We start from the raw sequence: 19,812 nt of genomic DNA on the forward strand, positions 1-19,812 counted from the left end.
TACCAAAAGGACTTGGATGCTTTGGAGAGGGTGCAGAGGAGGTTCACCAGGATTTTGTCTGGTATGGAGGGTGCTAGCTATGAAGAGAGGTTGAGTAGATTAGGATTATTTACATCAGAAAGGCAGAGGTTGAGGGTGAGGTCTACAAAATCATGAGAGGTATCGACATGGTGGAAAGCAAGAAGTTTTTTTCCCCAGAAAGGGGGACTCAGTTACTAGTGGCCACAATTTCAAGGGAAGAGGGGAAGACTTTAGGGGAGATATGTGTGGAAAGTTCTTTACGCAGAGAGAGGTGGGTGCCTGGAACGTGTTGCCAGCGAAGTGGTAGAGTTGGGCACGATAGCATCATTTAAGATGTATCTAGACAGATACATGGAGTGGGCAGGGAGCAGAGAGATACAGATCCTTGGAAAATAGGCAACAAGTTTAAATAGAGGATCTGGATTGGCGCAGGCTTGCAGGGCCAAAGGGCTTGTTCCTGTGCTGTAATTTTCTTTGATAACAAGGTGCAGAGCTGGATGAACACAGCAGGCCAAGCAGCATCAGAGGAGTGGGAAGGCTGACGTTTCAGGCTAAGCCCTTCTTCAGAAATCTGAACAAGGGTCTAGGCCCAAAATGTCATCCTTACTGTTCAGCCTGCTGTGTTCATCCAGCCTTATTATCGCAGATTCTCCAGCATCTGCAGTTCCTACTATCTCTGTAATTTTCTTTGTTCTTTTCTCACATCTTATAGACACACCTTTCGTAAAAGCAAATCCAGAAAAATTTTTCGTCTTGCCTGAAATTCTAGCAGCAGGAAGAAAACAAGCCTGTACCTGAAGCAAAGAGCAGGAAAGAGAGAGAGAGGGAGCTAGAGAGTGAGCATGCGAGGGCAACAGAGAGAATTAGAACACGTGAGAGTGTGACAGTGCGAGTACGAGAGCATGAGAGTGATAGAAACAAAGACAGCGACAGTGACCGAGACAGTGAGAGCAATAGAGACAGACGCAGAGGCAGAGACAGATGTAGCATTTATTGCTACCCCAACAGTTATTGAGAGCTAAATGATTCTGTGGGGAGGCTGACCTCACCCTTTGAGGCTGCTTCAATTATTCCAACTTTTAAAAACCAAAGGCCTCACAAGCTGTTTACTTTATTGGCTTGAACCAGACTGCTGAATACCTCTGTCTCAACTTCTCTTCATTAAAATAATGACAAAATAAGTCTTTTTAAAGCCACAGTATCATCACATATGTCTTAGTGGTAATTACTGAGTAGTATCTTACATACACTGTCATTGTCAATGCCCCACCAACAGCTAGATGCAGCAGCGATGATCGGATTGTAGTATACAGTTGGGGAGGAATTTCCCTTGGTGTCCTCAACACTGACTCTGGACCCCATTAAGTCTCAGGTTACCGTGTCAAACGAGGAAACCTTCTACTGATGACCATATACTGCAACACATGCTCCACCCCCTACTTTCTGCAAGTGAATCAGTTCTATTTATGTTGAAAACCACTTGTTGGAAGCATTGAGGGTGGCAAGAGTGCAGAATGCATTCTGTGGAGTGGCAGGGGATCTGCAATGTCCGTTACCAAGAGATGCTTGACAATACCACTACTGACTTTACTAATATTAATGACATTAAGTTCTTCACTGTCATTAAGTCTTAGTTCCCTTATGCTTTTTCCAAGCAAATAAAACAATCAACTTTTCTGAAAGGTAATTAAATAAAACACAGCACAATACAACTTGATCATAACTATGCTACTGTGGAAAAAAAAACAAGCAGCAAAGGCAAATGCATGAGAGAACAAAATCTGTCAGTCCAACATACAAATATGGCAAAGGATCTGAGCCTCAGAAATACCCTACTCCAAAACAGAGGTGGAAACTTGCTTACCTCGACTGTAAGCTGTTTGTAATAGCTAGACCCAAACATGAGGTTTTCGAGATTAAGATTTGATACATTCGGTTCCATCTCATGACCATTTTTCCCAAGCCAGATCCCTTTGCTTAGTCGAGGAAAACTAAGGGACAGAAACAAATGCTAGTGTAATTGAAGAATGTATATAGTTCCCATCACTGTTTTGTGTATGGGGTTATCAGATGACACTTCGTGCTCAATTAGACGAAGGATGAAAGCACTTGCAGTGGAAGATTTATCTTCCCTCACCTCTTCTTACTTTTCAACACAGTAAATGTCGTATCAAATATTCCCCAGATTAGATACAACAGGAGGTAGCAGCTTTTTCTACAATGTGCCAATGTTTAGCCATCACTAACTGTGGAACACAATTGGGTGTAAGTTAAATGTGTTTGCTAATGAAACCTGCTTGATTGACATGTAAAGAAATTACCTGGAGATTTTTTAATACAGCGATATTTGTTTTTGTTTTTGTTTTCCCAATCAACAATGCCCCATGTGTCCACAAAAAAAATTGGCTGCGAAAGTAACGTCTGCCTGTTGGTCAAATACAGAAAAGTACTGTGGTTTTGCTTGGAGCCCACAACAGTTTGGGATCTTACCATGAGGATATAAATATGTATTGACCTCATGTTCTGTGGCTCCCTGGCAAAGCAGTGTGTGCTTTCTCTGTTGCTACTGTATCAAATGTCATTAATACAAAGTACTGCCAATGCTGGAAATATTAGAGAATAAGAACGAAAAAAAATTGGAAAAAATTTAGCAGATCAGATAGCATTTATGGATACAAGTAAAGTTAACGTTGCAGATCGATAAATAAATTATTGACATGAAACACTGACCCTGTTTCTCTCTACAGATGCTACCTGGCATGATGAGTTTTTAAAAGATCGTTTTGTTCTTGTCAATAATGATATGTTGCTTTGGGAAGAATCATACTGCCACTATTGCTGTGCAAACTGTTTGGACATTAAGTGGTCACACATCTAAAGACATCCCTGAAAGCATGCAGAAAGTATAGCAATCGCATTCACCGTCATACCTTATCAAGGGCTGGTGTAAAGCAACAAGTGATGCATGTGCAGTAACGGAAATGACAGAGAGGTGGAAATAGTCAAACATCACAGGTATGTGATGATGTAAGCCCCTCCTGGGATGGAAGTGAAGACCCAGTCTTCGGCTGCTGATCAAGGGTATTCCTGTAATGTCACTCAACCTGTGGGCAAACAGAAAACAGGTTTTAGATGTTACTGGGAAACAGCATGACTAAGATTATTTGACATTAGGCAAAAGACTCTTTAAAAATCCTGGAATGATTTCTATGCATTCCAAGTTACTATTTCAAAACAGAAATTATAATACATTAAATTAGCAAAAAAAACATAATTATTTATTTTGTGTAAACAGAGAAATCATGATTACAGAGACATGATGAGTTCCTGTTTGTTCGGTTCTCATGTTCACAATCCACTGAAGTCTCTCACCCTTTCTGTGACACCAAACCTGAACAGTGTATTCTCCACTTCATGTGCCTGTTCAGTTATGAAGAACTATCCAGCTCTGATTTTTAAGAAGCACACTAGCACTGCTTCAGAGTAGATGTTGCAAACAGAAATGAACAGTGTGACCTGAGTGACCGTGGGAAGAAACACAAGAAATTGTTGTGAATTAAGCCTCAGACTACAAAGTAGCAGCAAGATTGAAAGGAGTAAGGAAGAAAACATGATAAAATAAATAAATCTCAGGTTAGGTGGTGAAATTCAGTTTTAAAAGCCGGGCCTTTGGGGGATCTGACAGGGAAGGAGCTTTTTGGTCTTGGCAATTGCATTGTGTGGAATGACCATTGATTCAGTTTCACCAAATTGGTATGTACTTTTAGCTTACTTTTTAAAATGAAATGTTCCTCAGTGTCCAGCTGTTTTTACAAAATGGTAAATATTGTCGACATTTGTATACATCATTTCTTCCTCTCCCACAGTTATAGCCATCCAAGAAAATCAAAGACAGAAGACAGCAAAACTGCCTTAAGTGCACTCTTGGATTCAGATGAATGATTGCTACAAAAAAAACTTTAAAAGTTTCAGCTTCTTCCACTCTTCCTATTTCTCTTGTTAATGAAACCATAACTTGTATTGTCAAAACAGGCCCACAGCAAAGACAAAAGTCAAAACATTTGTATAGTGTCAACTAACATTCATACGTAGAAAAATGAATGGCATCCCCAGAATAACACAGTGTGGAGCTGGATGAACACAGCAGGCCAGGCAGCAGTGGAGGGGCAGGAAAGCTGGCATTTTGAGTCTTCCAGCTCCACACTATGTTATCTCAAACTCCAGCATCAGCAGGTCTTACTATCTCCTCATGCCCAGAATCATGCTCACTTCTGCACTGTTACACACAGTGAAGTACATTAGTCACGTTTCAAAATGTCAGGAGTGCAAATTTTGCATCTAAGTGAAAAAAAATTATTGGGTTGTAATTATAATCAGCCCGTGATATAATTACGGTTTCTAAATTTAACTTTTGAATACACTGATGACATCTTATTATAGATCCATACTATTGAGTTTTACCATACTTCAGTCATTTACTGTTTCTAATTTAAGTGAAATGTCAGCATCAGAATGTGTGACAAGACATTTGCAACAATTAGACTCACAGTATTAATGGATAAATATTTGGGCCAATCTAACTTAGATTTGCAGTAATTGGCACTCACTGCACAGGATACCCGAGCCAAAACAACACCGACACACAGTAAATACCTGCTCTTTCTCAAGCTGCATGCATGTTGCTCACATACACACAGATGCAATTTATTTCTCATTTACTTATTTGGTGATGAACTCTATTATTTGAAGACAACAGCATAAACGCTAGAGATCTGCTTCCTGCTCTTTGATTTCAAGGCTTGTATTTTTTGAGTCAGGCCATAATCGATGAAGAAACAAAACCTCAGGTTTCTGACAAAAGGGAAGGTTGCGGCTCAAAAACACAGAGCTCTCAGAGATCAAATTTCAGCTGGAGGTCGAAGCAAAGTAGGCTGTGGGGAGTTCTGTGTACAGAATGAAAAACTGAAGTCTGGGTTAAGCAGCAGGGATTGTGATAAAAATATATTGCTGCTCTTTCACTTTTTTTTAACCAGAGCCAACCACACTGTGTATCACTGGGGCGTTATTGAGTGAGTGATGGGATGAAGGTGACTCTGGGGAATCTATGCCATCAGCACTGTTGAGGACCAAGCTAAGAAGGTGCGACAAAGGTTAACCATGGAACTTGGATGAGGATAAACTTCTGCAGAAGTCAGCACACTAGCCAATTCCTATGGGAAATAAAAGAATTGAACGCTACTGAAAATTATACAGAAGACTGAAAATCTTTGTAACTATACATTGGGTTACATACGCCAAAAGAAATTCCGGTAAATCTGCGGCATCGTTCTAATATTCGCTATTTTATTGAATACAATTTGCTTGTCAATTCTCATTCTGTTCATTTTGGTTTGATTGTTGAAACAGAAATTGTACTAGTTCCTAATGTATTGATGCCATCTTGACCTCTTCATCTCCTGCTTTAATTCCATGATTTAATTACAATAAGTGTTGTTCCATTTCAAAGCCATTAATAAAATGGCGCCAATACATCCATGTAATGTTGAGAGTCATTTCATAATTTGCCAAAGATGTCACATTCCACAGCTCAGAGATAGCAAGAACTGCAGATGCTCTAGTCAGAGACAACACAGCAGGCCAGGCAGCAGAAGAGCAGGAAAGTTGACATTTCGGGTCAAGACCCTTCTTCAGAAATCGGAAGTGGGAAGGGAGCTGGGAAATAATTAAGGAGTGGGGCTGTGGAAAGTAGGTAAGAATGTGATAGGTAGGAATAGGTGGGGATTGGTCAGTGGGAGGTTTGGGTAAGTAGATGGGAGAGAAGATGGACAGTTTGTGTCAGGTCAAGGAGGTGAGGATGAGAGGGAGGGTTGGACATGGGATGAGGCTGGGGATGGGGAGATTTTAAACTGGAGAATTCCATGTTTAGGCCATTGAGCTGTAGTCTCCGAAAGTAGAATATGAGGTGTTGATCCTCCCATTGGCAGGTGATCTCATTCCACGTCCAACTCTCCCTCTCATCCTTGACTTGACCCAACCTGTCCAACTTCTCTCCCATCTACCTGCCCCACGCATCCTACTGACTAATCCCCACCACTCCCTACCTGCACTCATCTATCACCATTCCACCTACTTTCCCCAGCCCCACCCCGCCTCTCTATTTATTTCCCAGCTCCCATTCCCCTCCCTATTTCTGAGGAAGGGCACTGATCCAAAATGTCAACTTGCCTATTCCTGGCCTGCTACGCTCCTCCAGCTTCACAATGTGGTGTTGTCCCACATTCCACAGCTCGGTCTGCAAGTTCCCTTGTCCCTAATACTTTGATTCTTTCCCTCTGATCTGAAGTTCTTCTTCCTCATGCTCTTGTTTCCACCCTCCATTTTTACTTTGAAAATTCCCAGTGTCCACTGGAATCACTGCAGGCTTCAGGAGGTCCTCTGACTTTGCCCTGGCATCCAGTCTGGATCCTGGCCTTAGCATCTACCCCACCCCACTCCTCCTGCCCTTGCCCTCATTCTCTCTTCTCCTTGTCCAATGTTCATATTCTTAAATTTAAAATAGCCAGTATATGTTACCACTAATGTTTTAGCCGCTTCTCCTCCTCTGGCTGCTGAACCCACACTGAAGCTGTGGGTTCTATTTAGTGCAAGAAGTTGGTCAGTGCAAATAGTATTGGAGCTGTATCTGCTGCCAACGTAAACACACAATCAGTGGGTGTAACTTTTTTTCCCCCAATACTCTTTGTTTGACCTTTCAGTTCCACCTTGCGCAACTCCAGGCCTTCTCGCATCATGTGTTTATATAGCTAATCCATACCAACTAATATTCTTCTTTGCCTCTGACGCTTTCATGTCAACTTTAAATTCTTTGCCCTTTTCCTGTAAATTTTTAAAGGCCTTATTCCACCATTCTTCTGCAATCATCTCCAGACTTATCTTACAACTTGAACCCTCTACTTGCGTTATTGTAAACACCTGTTTACTACTCTGTTTGGTAACAGAGATTTCAGCTTTCCATCTTTTGCTATGTACTGTTCCCTTCCAATGGTTATTGTTCCACTTCTAGGTGTTTTGGAGTGTTTTGTTATATGAGAGGTGCTACATAAATGCTTGTTGCCATTATCATCAATGGGGGAGATCATTTATACATCCAAACCAGAGATGTACAACTGATTCAGAATATCAGTCTGATTATCATAACATTGAAATTTTAATCCAATATCCACACAATATGGAATCTCAAAATCAGCACGTGAGTTAAATAAGAAAAAAAATGGTAATGTTATTCAGTTAGCTGATTTTTGATTCTTGTTCACCTTTCTAATTATTTGGTCAAAAAGTAAATGTGTGGATGGTCTTTATGGTTCAGTCATTTAATCAGTTGAATTGTATTGTTACTCTCTATTAGCTGACATTGAATGAGACAAACAGAAGTTAGCCTCAGAGATGGACTATAGAAATGAAAATTGAGCTGGGGTCTCTGTGATGCTATATGATCCAGCCACCCTTATAGGAAAGTGTATCTGTTCCAGAAGTAAATGAGGCCAACCAGATTATGATTGTCATAACTTGTCTCCTCCTCTATTGCTCAAGAGACTGGCTGAAATATCAAGACTCAACAAGACAAAATAGTCACTGAGAATAATTTGCAGAAGTCTGCCTACAACTGGATTGCTTCTTAACATTTGTTGCCACGTTAGGACAGAAGAGGAGGGAACTGAATGACAGAAACGCCAAATGTACTGGACAAAGCTGATTACAGGAATTCCAGAGTCTGAAAACATTGGGTAGCTGAACTAAGTTCCGTCTGTGTGCATTTCATTATGTTTATATTTACTTTCCAAGGCTACATTTCATTTCAAGGCATTGATGAGTTTGGGAGCAAAATCAAAACTTCAAACTAACCAAATAAGCAGGCTAAGAACTAAATTAAATATCTGACACTTGGAATAGCTAGACGGTAATAGAATTTTATGAGCCTTTTATGGGGTTTTCATTTGTTCTGATGAATGTATGCTTTTCTTTCTAGCTTTGGCACCTAATTACCTAGATTTTGAGAGATGGTTTAACAGGTTTTTCCGATAACTCACCATTCGAAATACAGCTTGAATTATTGTACACTGATACTGTTGTAAAACCATGCAAGAATATTGGTCATTAAGTATGTCAAGCATATGTAACTCTAGAAACTCTCATGTGAGCTATGAAAAATAGCTGATAGCAAATTTTATATAGCAATCTGTTGCCTTATTTTCCACACCGTTAGACACAACTAATTCCTACATTCAATACACTAAATACTGGAAAACACTGACATATTAGTTGTTAAACATTTAAAGAATAATTGCGGAAGAATAAGCATGGACAAATTTGAGTTTGTCAAATACTCTTGTGAATTACTTAATTGAGTATCTTTAATGTGCCGATAAATTTGTTCATCTTCTCAAAGTTTGAGTTCCATTATCTTCGAGTTTGCCTCCAGCAAAACTAAAATGAAAAGAGAAAAGTGCTTCTTACGGAACACAGTTACAATCTCAGGCTATCTCGAATGGGTTTGCAGTCAGTTTGTTACTTTCAAAGTGCAGTCATTGTTATGTAGGCAAACAGCATGATGCTAACACAGAGCAAGTTTCTACTGATAGTATTAAGACAAATAATTTGTGAATCTCTTTTGGTGATGTTTTTGAAAAATAACTGCTGATGAAGACTAGTGCCATGGGACTTCTGTCTTGTCTTAAATAGGCAAATGTGATTAGATTTATTGTCACATGTACCTATGTACAATGAAAAGCTTTGTTTGTGAGCAGTCAGCAAGGATGTACAGATTAAAGGATAAAATTAAAACTTGGACAGAGTAAGGCGGACAGGTTGCATTGCACATCCTGTGCAATGGGGATGTGTGCTGGACAAGATCAACATTATTTGAGGTGACAGAATCCATTCAGTCTAACAATGGCTGGTGAGTGAGTTCAAGCTTCTGTATCTTCTCCCTGAATAAAGAGGTTGTAGGAGAGCATTACTGGTGTGTGATGTACTTCGATGATGTTAGAACATAGAACAGTACAGCACAGTACGATGTTGAGCCAAACATTTACTCTAAACCTAAGGTCTATCTAACCTCCATTCCTACCATATACTATCATCCATATACCTATGTAATAGCCGCTTAAATGCCCCTAATGAGGCCGACTCCACTAACCTCTCTGGCAATGCATTCCACGCCCCTGCCACTCTCTGGGTAAAGAACCTACCTCTGATGTCTCCCCTACGTCTACCTCCACTCACTTTTAAACTATGTTGGGAGCCCTTCTCTGGCAACGAGACATACGATTGGAGTCCGTGGATGGGAGGCTGGTTTCCATGATGGTCTGGGCTGTGCACACAACCTGCTGTAGTTTCATATGGAAATCCACTATAAAGCCACCGACTCCCACAGCTACCTGGACTATACATACTTACACACCTCTTCCTGTAAAGACTCTATCACATTCTCTCAGTTCTTCCGTCTCCATCGTACATGTTCAGATGAGGCCAACTTCGACAAGAGATCCTCCGAAATGTCCACCTTCTTCCTCAACTGAGGATTTCCCAGCTCCATTGTTGACAGGGCCCTCAACCAGATCCGACCCATCTCCCATACTTGCGTCCTCACCATATCTCTTCCCTCCTGCAACAGTGATAGGGTTCCCCTTATCCTCACCTACCATCCCACTAGCATCTGCATCCAGAAGATCAGGCATCATTTCCGCCACCTCCAGCGAGATACCACCTCCCCTCCCTTGTCCGCCTTCCGCAGGAACCATCCCCTCTGGGACACCCTGATCCACACTTCCTTCACACCCAACACCCACCCACAGCCCTACGGCACCTTCCTCTGTAACTGGCAAAGGTGCAACGCCTGCCCATTTACCTCCCTACCCACTATCCAAAGGCCAAAACATACCTGCCAGGTGAAACAGCACTTCACCTGCACTTCCCAGAATCTAGTCTGCTGCATTCGCTGCTCATAATGTGGTCTCCTGTACATTGGGGAAACTAACATAGACTGGGTGACTGCTTCACAGAACATCTACGTTCTGCTTGCAAAACGACCCTGAACTACCTGTTGCCTGCCACTTTAACACACCACCCTGCTCCCTGGCCAACATCTCTGTCTCTGGCTTGCTGCAGTGTTCCAGCAAAGGTCAACAAAAACTGGACGACCAGCACCTCATTCTCCGGTTGAGGACCCTGCAGCTCTCCAGACCCAATGTCCAGTTCAACACTTTTATGGCCAAAAATCTCCCATCTTCCAATCCTGTACCCCACACCCGAGGCCTTGTTACCACGTAGCCTGCCATTAAACACCACCTGTTATTAGTCACTAATAGTCCTATTAACAACTCACCATCCCAGCCTGATCGTTATCGACTCTTTGTCTGTCCAACGGTTCTTCTCACTTTTTAGGCTCTATCTTAACGTTTACTCCCTACTGCACCCACCTCCCCATCTTCTGCGTGCAAACTGATGTTTTCTATGAGACCATGAGTTCTAAGGAAGGGTCACCGGACCTGAAATGTTAACTCTGTTTTTTGCTTCACAGACGCTGCCAGACCTGCTGAGCTTTTCCAGTAACTTTGTTTTTATTGATAGTTTCATACAGTCGTGGGCAGAGCATTGCCTTACCAGGCTGTTATGTACACGGACAGTGTGCTTTCAATGGTGCATCTGTGGAAGTGGGTGAAGGTCCTTCCGGACATGTCAAATCCCCTGAGCCACCTGAGTAAGAAAAGGCATTGCTGTGCCTTCTTGACTGTCACATCTAAGATGAAAGCCCAGGACAGGTTGTCCTGGTCTTATAATAGTCTTAATATCTTCATCAAAAGATGGTGCATCTCCCTCTGAAAATGCAGGAATCTGTCAGAACTGTAGTGATGAGTCAGATAGCTTTGAGTGGCTAAGTTCCAGGAGTGACAAGAATGCCATCCATGACCAGTTGACACATATAACTGACTGAAGGAGGGTAAATAATAATTCTGGATTGACAGTGATCTATTATCAATAACAAGTCATGACAGGTGAGTTGTCCTTATTGGCAATTAATCCATTCAGTACCAGTAATTCATTTTGAATTCTATTATTTTTAAGCAGAACACTGGAATATTACTCACTGCTGTTCAGAGTCTGTGAAATGCAGGTCAAGCTTCAGCTGAAAGTCTACTTCATTCAATGCTTCTTCCACCTGCAAAATGAATGATAAGAGTAAAAAAAGGTTGCTCTGCTCCGTGACAGAAATATAAATTTGTCATAATAGTTATTTGATAGAAACAATGTTCGTGAGTATCACAGTACAATAAAAAGATATGCTTCCAGCTCTTGGTGATAATGGGAACTGCAGATGCTGGAGAATCCAAGATAACAAAGTGTGGAGCTGGATGAACACAGCAGGCCCAGCAGCATCTCAGGAGCACAAAAGCTGACGTTTCGGGCCTAGACCCTTCATCAGAGCTTCCAGCTCCTTTCATCTTCCATGGATCAGTACAGGATCACAAGAAAACCAAATTTCAAAACAAACAACAACTTATACTGCATGAGAAAAGGGTGTGAACGTTGCCATGCAGAACGCAAGCCGGCAGTTATTCACAAGCTTCTGTTCAAATTCGAGCCAGGCAAATTTATTCTGATTGGTCGAGGTGTTGCCATTGCAACTGCCCAGGGAAATGGTGGGCCTTGACTCTTTATTCAACTAAACTGAGTGAAACTCTGGGTCATCCTCCTTTACAAGTTAAAACATTTTCTGAGTCTGAATACCTGTTATTTGTCGAATCACATGGCAGACTAAAGGTAGAACAAGTGAGAGCATGATGGGCTGAGTAGCCTTGAGGTAATAATTCTGTTTAATTCACATCCTTACAGCCAAAAAAGAGCTCTGTGAATGAGCCATACAGGGACCTCTGCACAATTTCATGTAATTTGCTCATGAGGATGGAAATACCCACTTTCTCAAAATATCTCGGATGAAGTTTGATGATCCCCACAAGTGGGCTTGAAGGGCTCATTAAATTGACACTAGGCTGTCTCATACCTATCCATGCAACCTGCCTCCTAGTTCACAGGGGGGACAGTGGAGGGCGAGATGCATGTACTTGGTCCTATTGAGGCCCATAAATAGCCAACACACCCAAATGCCGATTACTCCTCCCCCCATGTTTTATACACATCGGAATGAAGTCCAAACCAAAAGAGAAACCTGGCAGCTTTAGCTTCCCATCTGCCCACTAAAGGCACCTCAGAGCTGTACAACCAACTTTAAACTGGCTCCGATGGTACTTGCCTCCCACATCCCTCACAGTTAGCCAACCAGCACAGCAAGAATGTTTCCAGCCTGGTTTGGGATAAGAGCACATGAGAAAGCTGTGTGATAGACTGAACTTGTCCGAATTATATTTCTTTATGTTTATCACTACAGATCATAAGGTGCAAAAACCCAACCCCATGGTTAAAACAGCAACATGATCTCTGACAAGGCAGACTTACTAAGGCGTCTTTTCTGCCTCTCTAGTACTGCTACAATCACATGCTTCTTGGAGGATTCAGATACAGAACTGGGCCAGATGCTGATCAACAATCCACACACATGCATCAGGGGTTAAAGAGGTGTATCAAGGTCAGGTCTCCAACAGTGACATGTCAGGCCCCACATCGATGGAAAGCCCATTGTATTTTCTGGGCCACAAGAAGATACAGAGATGAACGGGAAGGAGGGGTTGGAAATACGAGGTGGAGGAGGCTATGCTGACTCGTGCATAGGTGAGGAGCCCATCTTTGGGTTCTGTCATGGTTGCAGCACGGGTGCACATGGTTTTCTTCATGAAGAGTTTGGCAATCGTTGTAGGGAGCCAGGCTTACCAAGCAATCCATATATACACAAAGCTGGACATTCATCTCCCTGAGAAAGGGTTCAGTATAGCAGTGCCTAAGCAAGAGAGAATTGAAGCACCTGGACCATATTCATGCCATACGGAAATATCAAGTATTAAATACTTGGGCAGAGCCAGCGTAAATTTATGAAAACGAAATCGTATTGGAAAGCCCATTGGAGTATTTTCAGGGTGTTCCCAGCAGACTAGACAAGGAGGAATAAGTGGATGGTGTATTTTGTAGTTTCAGAATGCTCTCAATATGATGTTACAAATGTTAATAAGTAAAATTATAACAATTGGATAAGTTGCACTATCCTGCATTGAGATTAGATACTGAAATGATAATGAAAAGAAAAACAAACAAGAGAAAGAATAAACAAGTCATGCTCTGGTTGGCATGCTACAAACATTGAGGTACTGCTGGGATCAGTGCTTTAACCCCAGTTGACTTAGGTGTGAGGACCAAATATAATATTTCCACACTTGTGGATGGTACAAAACAAAATGCAAGTTTAAGTAGTGAAGAGGGCTTAAAGAGTTGCATGGCAATTTTGAAAGACTAGGTAAGCAGGCAAGAACATGATAGATAGAATATCGTGTCTTATGGCTGCTTCATTTTTAATTGTTTTTCATCCTTGGGTTTGAAGGATGATGGATAAAAGGATAGTGGAATTTTTCTCTGGCAAGGTATTGCTTGAAAGGCACACATGGTGATCCATGGAGGAGTCATCTCAAATAGGCTGAGGAAGCAGTCTGACATGGGACTGGAAGTTCACTCCCAAAAATATCTGGACCTTAATCCTGGGAACTTGGAGCAGGGTTGCTGGTCTGATTCCAAACCTTGAAGTGTTATCTGCTCCCAGGGAGGCTATCCTATTGCTGACTCTGGCATGCAACTTTATCGGCTGAGGAATGGGAGCTGTCTGTTGGGGTCTCATGTTGGAGGTGGAGATCAGGGGTCAGAGGAGAAGAATTCCTGCTCCATTTGTCCTTGAGGAACGATTCCCTTGACTATTTACCTCACTGCAGCTGCCAGTTTCTTGCACTTGGGACAACCGTTAGTATTCTAAGTAGGTTAAACTTGATACTTTCAGCTTCTTCCAAGTGTCTACAATGCTATCACACATCCTGGAGTTAACTTGGCTATCCACCTTTTGCCCCATTTCAATAAAAGCCTGGTCTTGGTGAATTAGATCAACACATTTTCATTTCTTGACCATTAAACGGGCTTATCCATGCTAAAGTCTAAGCTCTTCTTCCCACTATGCATTCTAATTTATAGTAAAAGATAACATTTGTACTAGTATAATGTTATTTATACCAAAAAAAAACCTATGTCAAAGCCATGTGTCAAACATTTCAAACTTACCATCGTGTAAAAGCTATTCACTTTTTGAAAGTTATATAGATAATTTAAGCAGATTTTGTTTCAATAACTACAGCAAGACATACGAGTTATTGCAGCAAATTACAGAAGAATAGTCAAAACACTGCAACAGATTCTGGACATACAAACGTTTAAGATCAGGCACTCAAAGAGCATCTATGCATTTTGGAAGGAGAAATTTATACTAATTATCTGGACTAGGAGTCCTTTCTGAAGTTGCAATCAACTGCATCCGTCAAAAATAATTGTACCATGAACAAGTAAGTACTCAGCTACCGGATCTATGTTTAAATGTCCAAACATGTCCTAATTGTATCGCTGATCTGCTAAACCAGAGAACACAGGGCACCTTAACTAAATTGCCATGGTTGATGAGGATTTCCTTATAGGAAGGACACGAATCAGAGGGAGAAAAATAAAAGCATAAAATGAGCACAAAAAGGAGGCAAGAAAAAATTGCCTTATATTGCCCATGCTCTCTCATATCCCAACAAGGTAGTGTATAAGAACTTCAAAAACACAGTTGGATTCTCTGAAGGGAGGCTTTTTAACCAGATTGCTGATTCTTGACTGTTAATGATTTTTCCCATTACCCATTATTTAATATTGGACAGTTGCTCTGGCAACACAAAAATCACAGCATCTTATAGATTATTCGATCATCTCAACACGTAGCAATTATTATGCCTTACAGCTGGCATGTCTTGTTCAAACTAATTGTCAATTTGAAAACTAGACAATCTCAATGTCCCAGGTCACCGGATTCCTATTGTGGATCTCAAACATTCCTCAATCTCAAGAAGAAACAAAGGACCTTCCAGGCCAATGTGCTTCAAAACTGACTTTTAAAAATCAATCAAAAAGGGTATTATCAATTGAATGGGCCAATCAAAACCAAGGATACTGGATGTACTCTTTAAGGTGTCAAACCACACCATGGGATGTTAGAATCAACATAAACACCATTGTTTTCTTTCTACTTTTTTTCATTAAAAAGATCAGTGAAAACTATTTGTAAAAGCGTCCACCAAATCCATCGAATCAACACAGTTTAGTGAACAGAAATCCTGACCACAATTAGCTACAAGTTCACCAGGCAGTCAAAGGTAATTAGTAGCAAATACATTGAAAGTGGGATATTCCAATATAGAGGGGTCCTCTGAAATAGTAGGAACTGCCAATGCTGGAGTCTGAGGTATCTAGGTGTGGACATAGCAGGCCAGGCAACAGAGGAGCAGGAAAGTTGATGTTTTGGGTCTAGACTCTTGACCTAGAGGAGTCCTCTGATCTGTTCCTACTTTAAAAGGTCACCTGAAATAGCACACAAACTTGACTCTAGTTAACTTCACAGCCTGCAGACTCTTCCTTCAACTTTAAACCATTTTACTATCCACGAAACTATGGGCATACCATGCCACTATGAGGGAGGTTAGTGATAGGAAATCAGTGACTTAGATAGTTATTAAGTATAACCTTCAACAGCACCTAATCTTTGTGTGTTGAGAGAGTGGGATCTGAGTTTTAATTCAGAGTAAATGTGAGAAATATTTTCCTTTATTTTAAAACTCACAGCTTGCTGCTGAATTATTGAATTGGGATTTATACTCCCAACAGAAAGAAAACACATATTTCATTCAAAACAAATCAAACAAATTTGCAGGCAAAAGGAAGCATTCAAATTCTTTCCAGTATACTTTCTAGTATCAATTCCTTTCCAGTATTTCTATTTCACATCAAATATCTATTCTGTTTCTTTTTCAAAGTCATTGATTAACCATGTCAAACATTTGAAATAAAAGCAAAGTGCTGTGAACCCACAAAATAAAAGCAGAAGTTGTCCCTTCAAAAGAAATGTAAAGGGTTGGAAGCATGAGCTCTGGGCAGAATTATTCCAGGCTCTGAACAATGTGGGGGAGAGATAATGGGAACTGTAGATGCTGGAGAATCCAACATAATAAAATGTGAGGCTGGATGAACACAGCAGACCAAGCAGCATCTCAGGAGCACAAAAGCTGACGTTTCGGGCCTAGACCCTTCATCAGAGACCTCTCTGATGAAGGGTCTAGGCCCGAAACGTCAGCTTTTGTGCTCCTGAGATGCTGCTTGGCCTGCTGTGTTCATCCAGCCTCACATTTTATTATCTGAACAATGTGGGCATTGGTTAAAAAGTTGGATGTTGCCAGGGAGAAACTTCTCAACATAAAGAGCAACAAATCCCATTTTCCAACCAAGTTCTGAACGGCAAAACGATATGTTCACTAGTGAGTGGCAACAGGCTTATTTTCATGTATCAGCATATATTATGATTTGATTATCATGTAATCCCACCTCACTTATTTATATCCAGCTTCCCATTTTGCCACCTGCTGGACAGAAACTAGAAGGCGTGAAAATTAGGCTATTAGAAAATTAGTCACCTAATGACTGCAGCTCATTGCTTGCTCCTCCAGGCCTCCATCTGGGGCACCACTGCGGTCCCTCCAGAGGCAGTGACTGCACTCACGCACAGTCCACGGACCTTGGCATTCAACATCCTTATCGCACCCTAATGCGATAATCTCCAGTCAACCGACACTATGGCTCTGCAACTTAGGTTTTCACTGGAACCCTTCATTACAATACTGCTGGCAGTACATCGGTAACTGTCCGTGCATGCAATCTCATGAATTTGACCGGAAGCATCTTAGGGATCTTCATTTTCTTTCTCAGTGCTCATTCACTTTGAGGCTATTTTGATACTCTCAGACTCTTTTTTTGGTCTTGTGTGCGTGGTGACCTGAAGTGGTAACGGGCCAAGAGATGGGTTGGTGGGAAAAAAACATAAGATACTGGAGTTTATTCCAGTAAAACTTGCCAGAGATGTTAATCTCTTCACACCTCACCCCTAGCCCCTTATGACCCAGTGAGGTCTGTTTGGAGACAACGGTTGTGAGACAGTCAGGAGATGTCCTCAGACATCAAGGAGAAGGACCTTATCGAGGATATCACGATGGTGATTAGAAAGATGCTCTCAGTCTTGCCTTTTCAAGCTTTGCTACCTCACTTAGAGATTTCAGTCCTTCAGTACTTTTGTCTTTTAGGGTAGACACAAAGCCAGGCAGATTATCGTACTAGCCAAGAGTGATCAGTTAAGGGGCAAACATGTTACTGTGAGGCACCATGTGATGTCAATTTCACACATGCATCATGTGCCTGCACCAAACACACACCACATGCTTCTACCTCATAGTCATGCCTCATAGTCTGAGGGGAGAAGACCTTGGTCATTTTAAGGGAAACAGCACTTGGCAGGTGTGGCATGTAAGACAACACCAACTTTCCATGTCAGACTAAGAGCTTAGGGAAGATCAAAGGATTTCCTCTGTACCACCCATTCTCACAGGAACCCCAGTTACTCCTCAAAGCAGAGCTCCTTCAGGTTGCTGGGTCAATAATCCTGGATGCCCCTCCACGAAGAAAATATAGTCAACTGTTCAAGACAGTAGCTCACAACCTTCTCACTGGTAACCAGGAACAGGCAATAAATGCCGTGTCCTGTGAGTGAATACAAAAAGAAGTCACACTGGGCTCAAATTGTTAACTCTGTTTCTCTCTTCACGCTCACTTTCTCCAGCATCCTCTTGTGCTTATTTCAGTGTTCCAAAATCTGCAGTATTTAGCCTTGATGCCAATTTTCCTTTGTCTGCCATGTTCTGGGCAAATGACATAAGCTGTGAAGGGTAGGTCCAGACTGGCGCTGACTGTGCATAACTGCCTATTAAATATACCGCATCATCAGGAAGTCTGTGAAATCTCGGGGATGGCAAGTACTTCGGCCTAGAGAAAGGGGGGGGGGGGTGGACCATAGCAAATGATGCAGGCAGGTAAACGGGAGAAAGCTCAAGTGGCCTTGCAGAGAGAATTCCTCCATGCAACTTACCAAAATTGACACATACTGATTTCTGCTGATGTTAAATTCTCTGTTTATGTTTCCATGGATGCAGCCAGACCCGCTAGTGCTTCCAGCACCCTGTTTTTAAGTCAAAACACCCTTCTCATCAAACAAGTTTACCAGTCATCCAAACATGCAGCACAACTGATTGAAGGCTGTTCTGGATTGTACCTTTCCATGGTTACATACTTAATATTTCTCATGAGGTGTTCCTAAGAATCTGTAGTTAAGCAAATAAAAAGACACACAAAAGTCACCTACATCTGTTCGAGCATCTGCAGAATAAAATTTTCCTGAGAAATAAAGAAGAGTTTTCAAAGCAGATGTTGAATAAAATTGAGACTTTGCATTGAGGTTGTGTGGACAATGGTAGAATTACATCAGGCACAGAATACGTATTAAGTTGCAAGATTGCAGTTCATCGGCATTACAAACAAACTGGTCCTACAAGCCAGAGACGCAGAACACATCACTAGCCCTTGAGTCTCAAACGGATTTACACAGGCTTGTATTTTGCCCCTCTCCGATTGGACAGCAGATGTACATAAAACTTGGGGCCATCCATTTAGTGTGCCAGTGATGATTGAAAGAAAAAAATGCTACGGGGGACTGACAATTCCCATCTTGGTGTAAATTATTCGGTCTTCACCTTTTGGGGATACGCCAGACAATTTCAGAGTACAGCAAGTAAGGAGGAGAGTGAATATAAACTACCCTACTGCTTTAGGCTATGGGGAAAACACATATGTCTTCCTAATTATTATTATTATTATGTTATTTATTTGTCGCTGAATCAAAATCCTGGAAATTCACTCCCTTACAGTATTATCACTCTGCTACAGTAACTGGGTTGCAGCAGTTCAAGGCAACTCACCATTCCCTCTCAAGGACCGCTAAGGATGGGCAATAAATGCTGGCCCAGTCAGCAGCACCCACATCCCATGAATGAATTTTTTAAAAGTTTGCAGATTTCAAGACAGCAAAGACAAGAAAAGGATTAAGTGATGACATCTCTCTGTTACAACTAGTCATGACTTTTTTACAACTTACCTATGCTTCCACTGCTTCCACAAGGCCAAATGGCAAATACTAACTAGCTTTTGTGCTCCTGAGATGCTGCTTGGCCTGCTGTGTTCATCCAGCTTCACACTTTATTATCTTGGATTCTCCAGCATCTGCAGTTCCCATTATCTCTGAGGCAAATACTAACTGCCTTGTTTTCATAATACTGTACTGTATGCTTTATGCTGAAATTGTTAGCAAAAGTGTGCCAACGTACAGTTTAAAAGCTGCCATAGTGAAAGAAAAAGCAAGTTTATGATTGCAAAAGGCCGGAAGATTCAAGGCAGCAGTTACAAAAATATCAAATATTTTTAGCATACACTAAAATGTTGTTCAGAATTGACAATGGAAGTGCAACAATGCAGGTTTGAATGTCCAATCACAGAAAGTCAAACTTATCACTAGGCAAGGAATGATTGCAAACCTTTCTGCAGTGTCCTGTCACTATTTGTCAACTTGATATTACTGGAAGATCTGAAGGGACTTTAGTGATGTATGTTTATGACTCTACT

The 19,812-nt window shown here is 41.4% G+C and overlaps 1 protein-coding gene across 5 annotated transcripts in view; it reads right to left on the reverse strand.

The window, feature by feature from the left end:
• The window catches only part of fam135b (family with sequence similarity 135 member B), a 365,288-nt gene that overhangs the window by 131,257 nt on the left and 214,219 nt on the right, over positions 1 to 19,812 (reverse strand). For all 5 annotated transcript variants that reach the window (XM_048529329.2, XM_048529327.2, XM_048529330.2 and 2 more), the window contains 3 exons: positions 11,169 to 11,239; positions 2,952 to 3,125; positions 1,886 to 2,012 (listed from right to left, as the gene is read on the reverse strand). In XM_048529329.2, the coding sequence (XP_048385286.1) occupies positions 1,886 to 2,012; positions 2,952 to 3,125; positions 11,169 to 11,239 (372 nt within the window). The remainder of the gene's footprint in view (positions 1 to 1,885; positions 2,013 to 2,951; positions 3,126 to 11,168; positions 11,240 to 19,812) is intronic.

The sequence above is a fragment of the Stegostoma tigrinum genome, chromosome 5, assembly GCF_030684315.1.
Source record: "Stegostoma tigrinum isolate sSteTig4 chromosome 5, sSteTig4.hap1, whole genome shotgun sequence".
Lineage (NCBI taxonomy): Eukaryota > Metazoa > Chordata > Chondrichthyes > Orectolobiformes > Stegostomatidae > Stegostoma > Stegostoma tigrinum.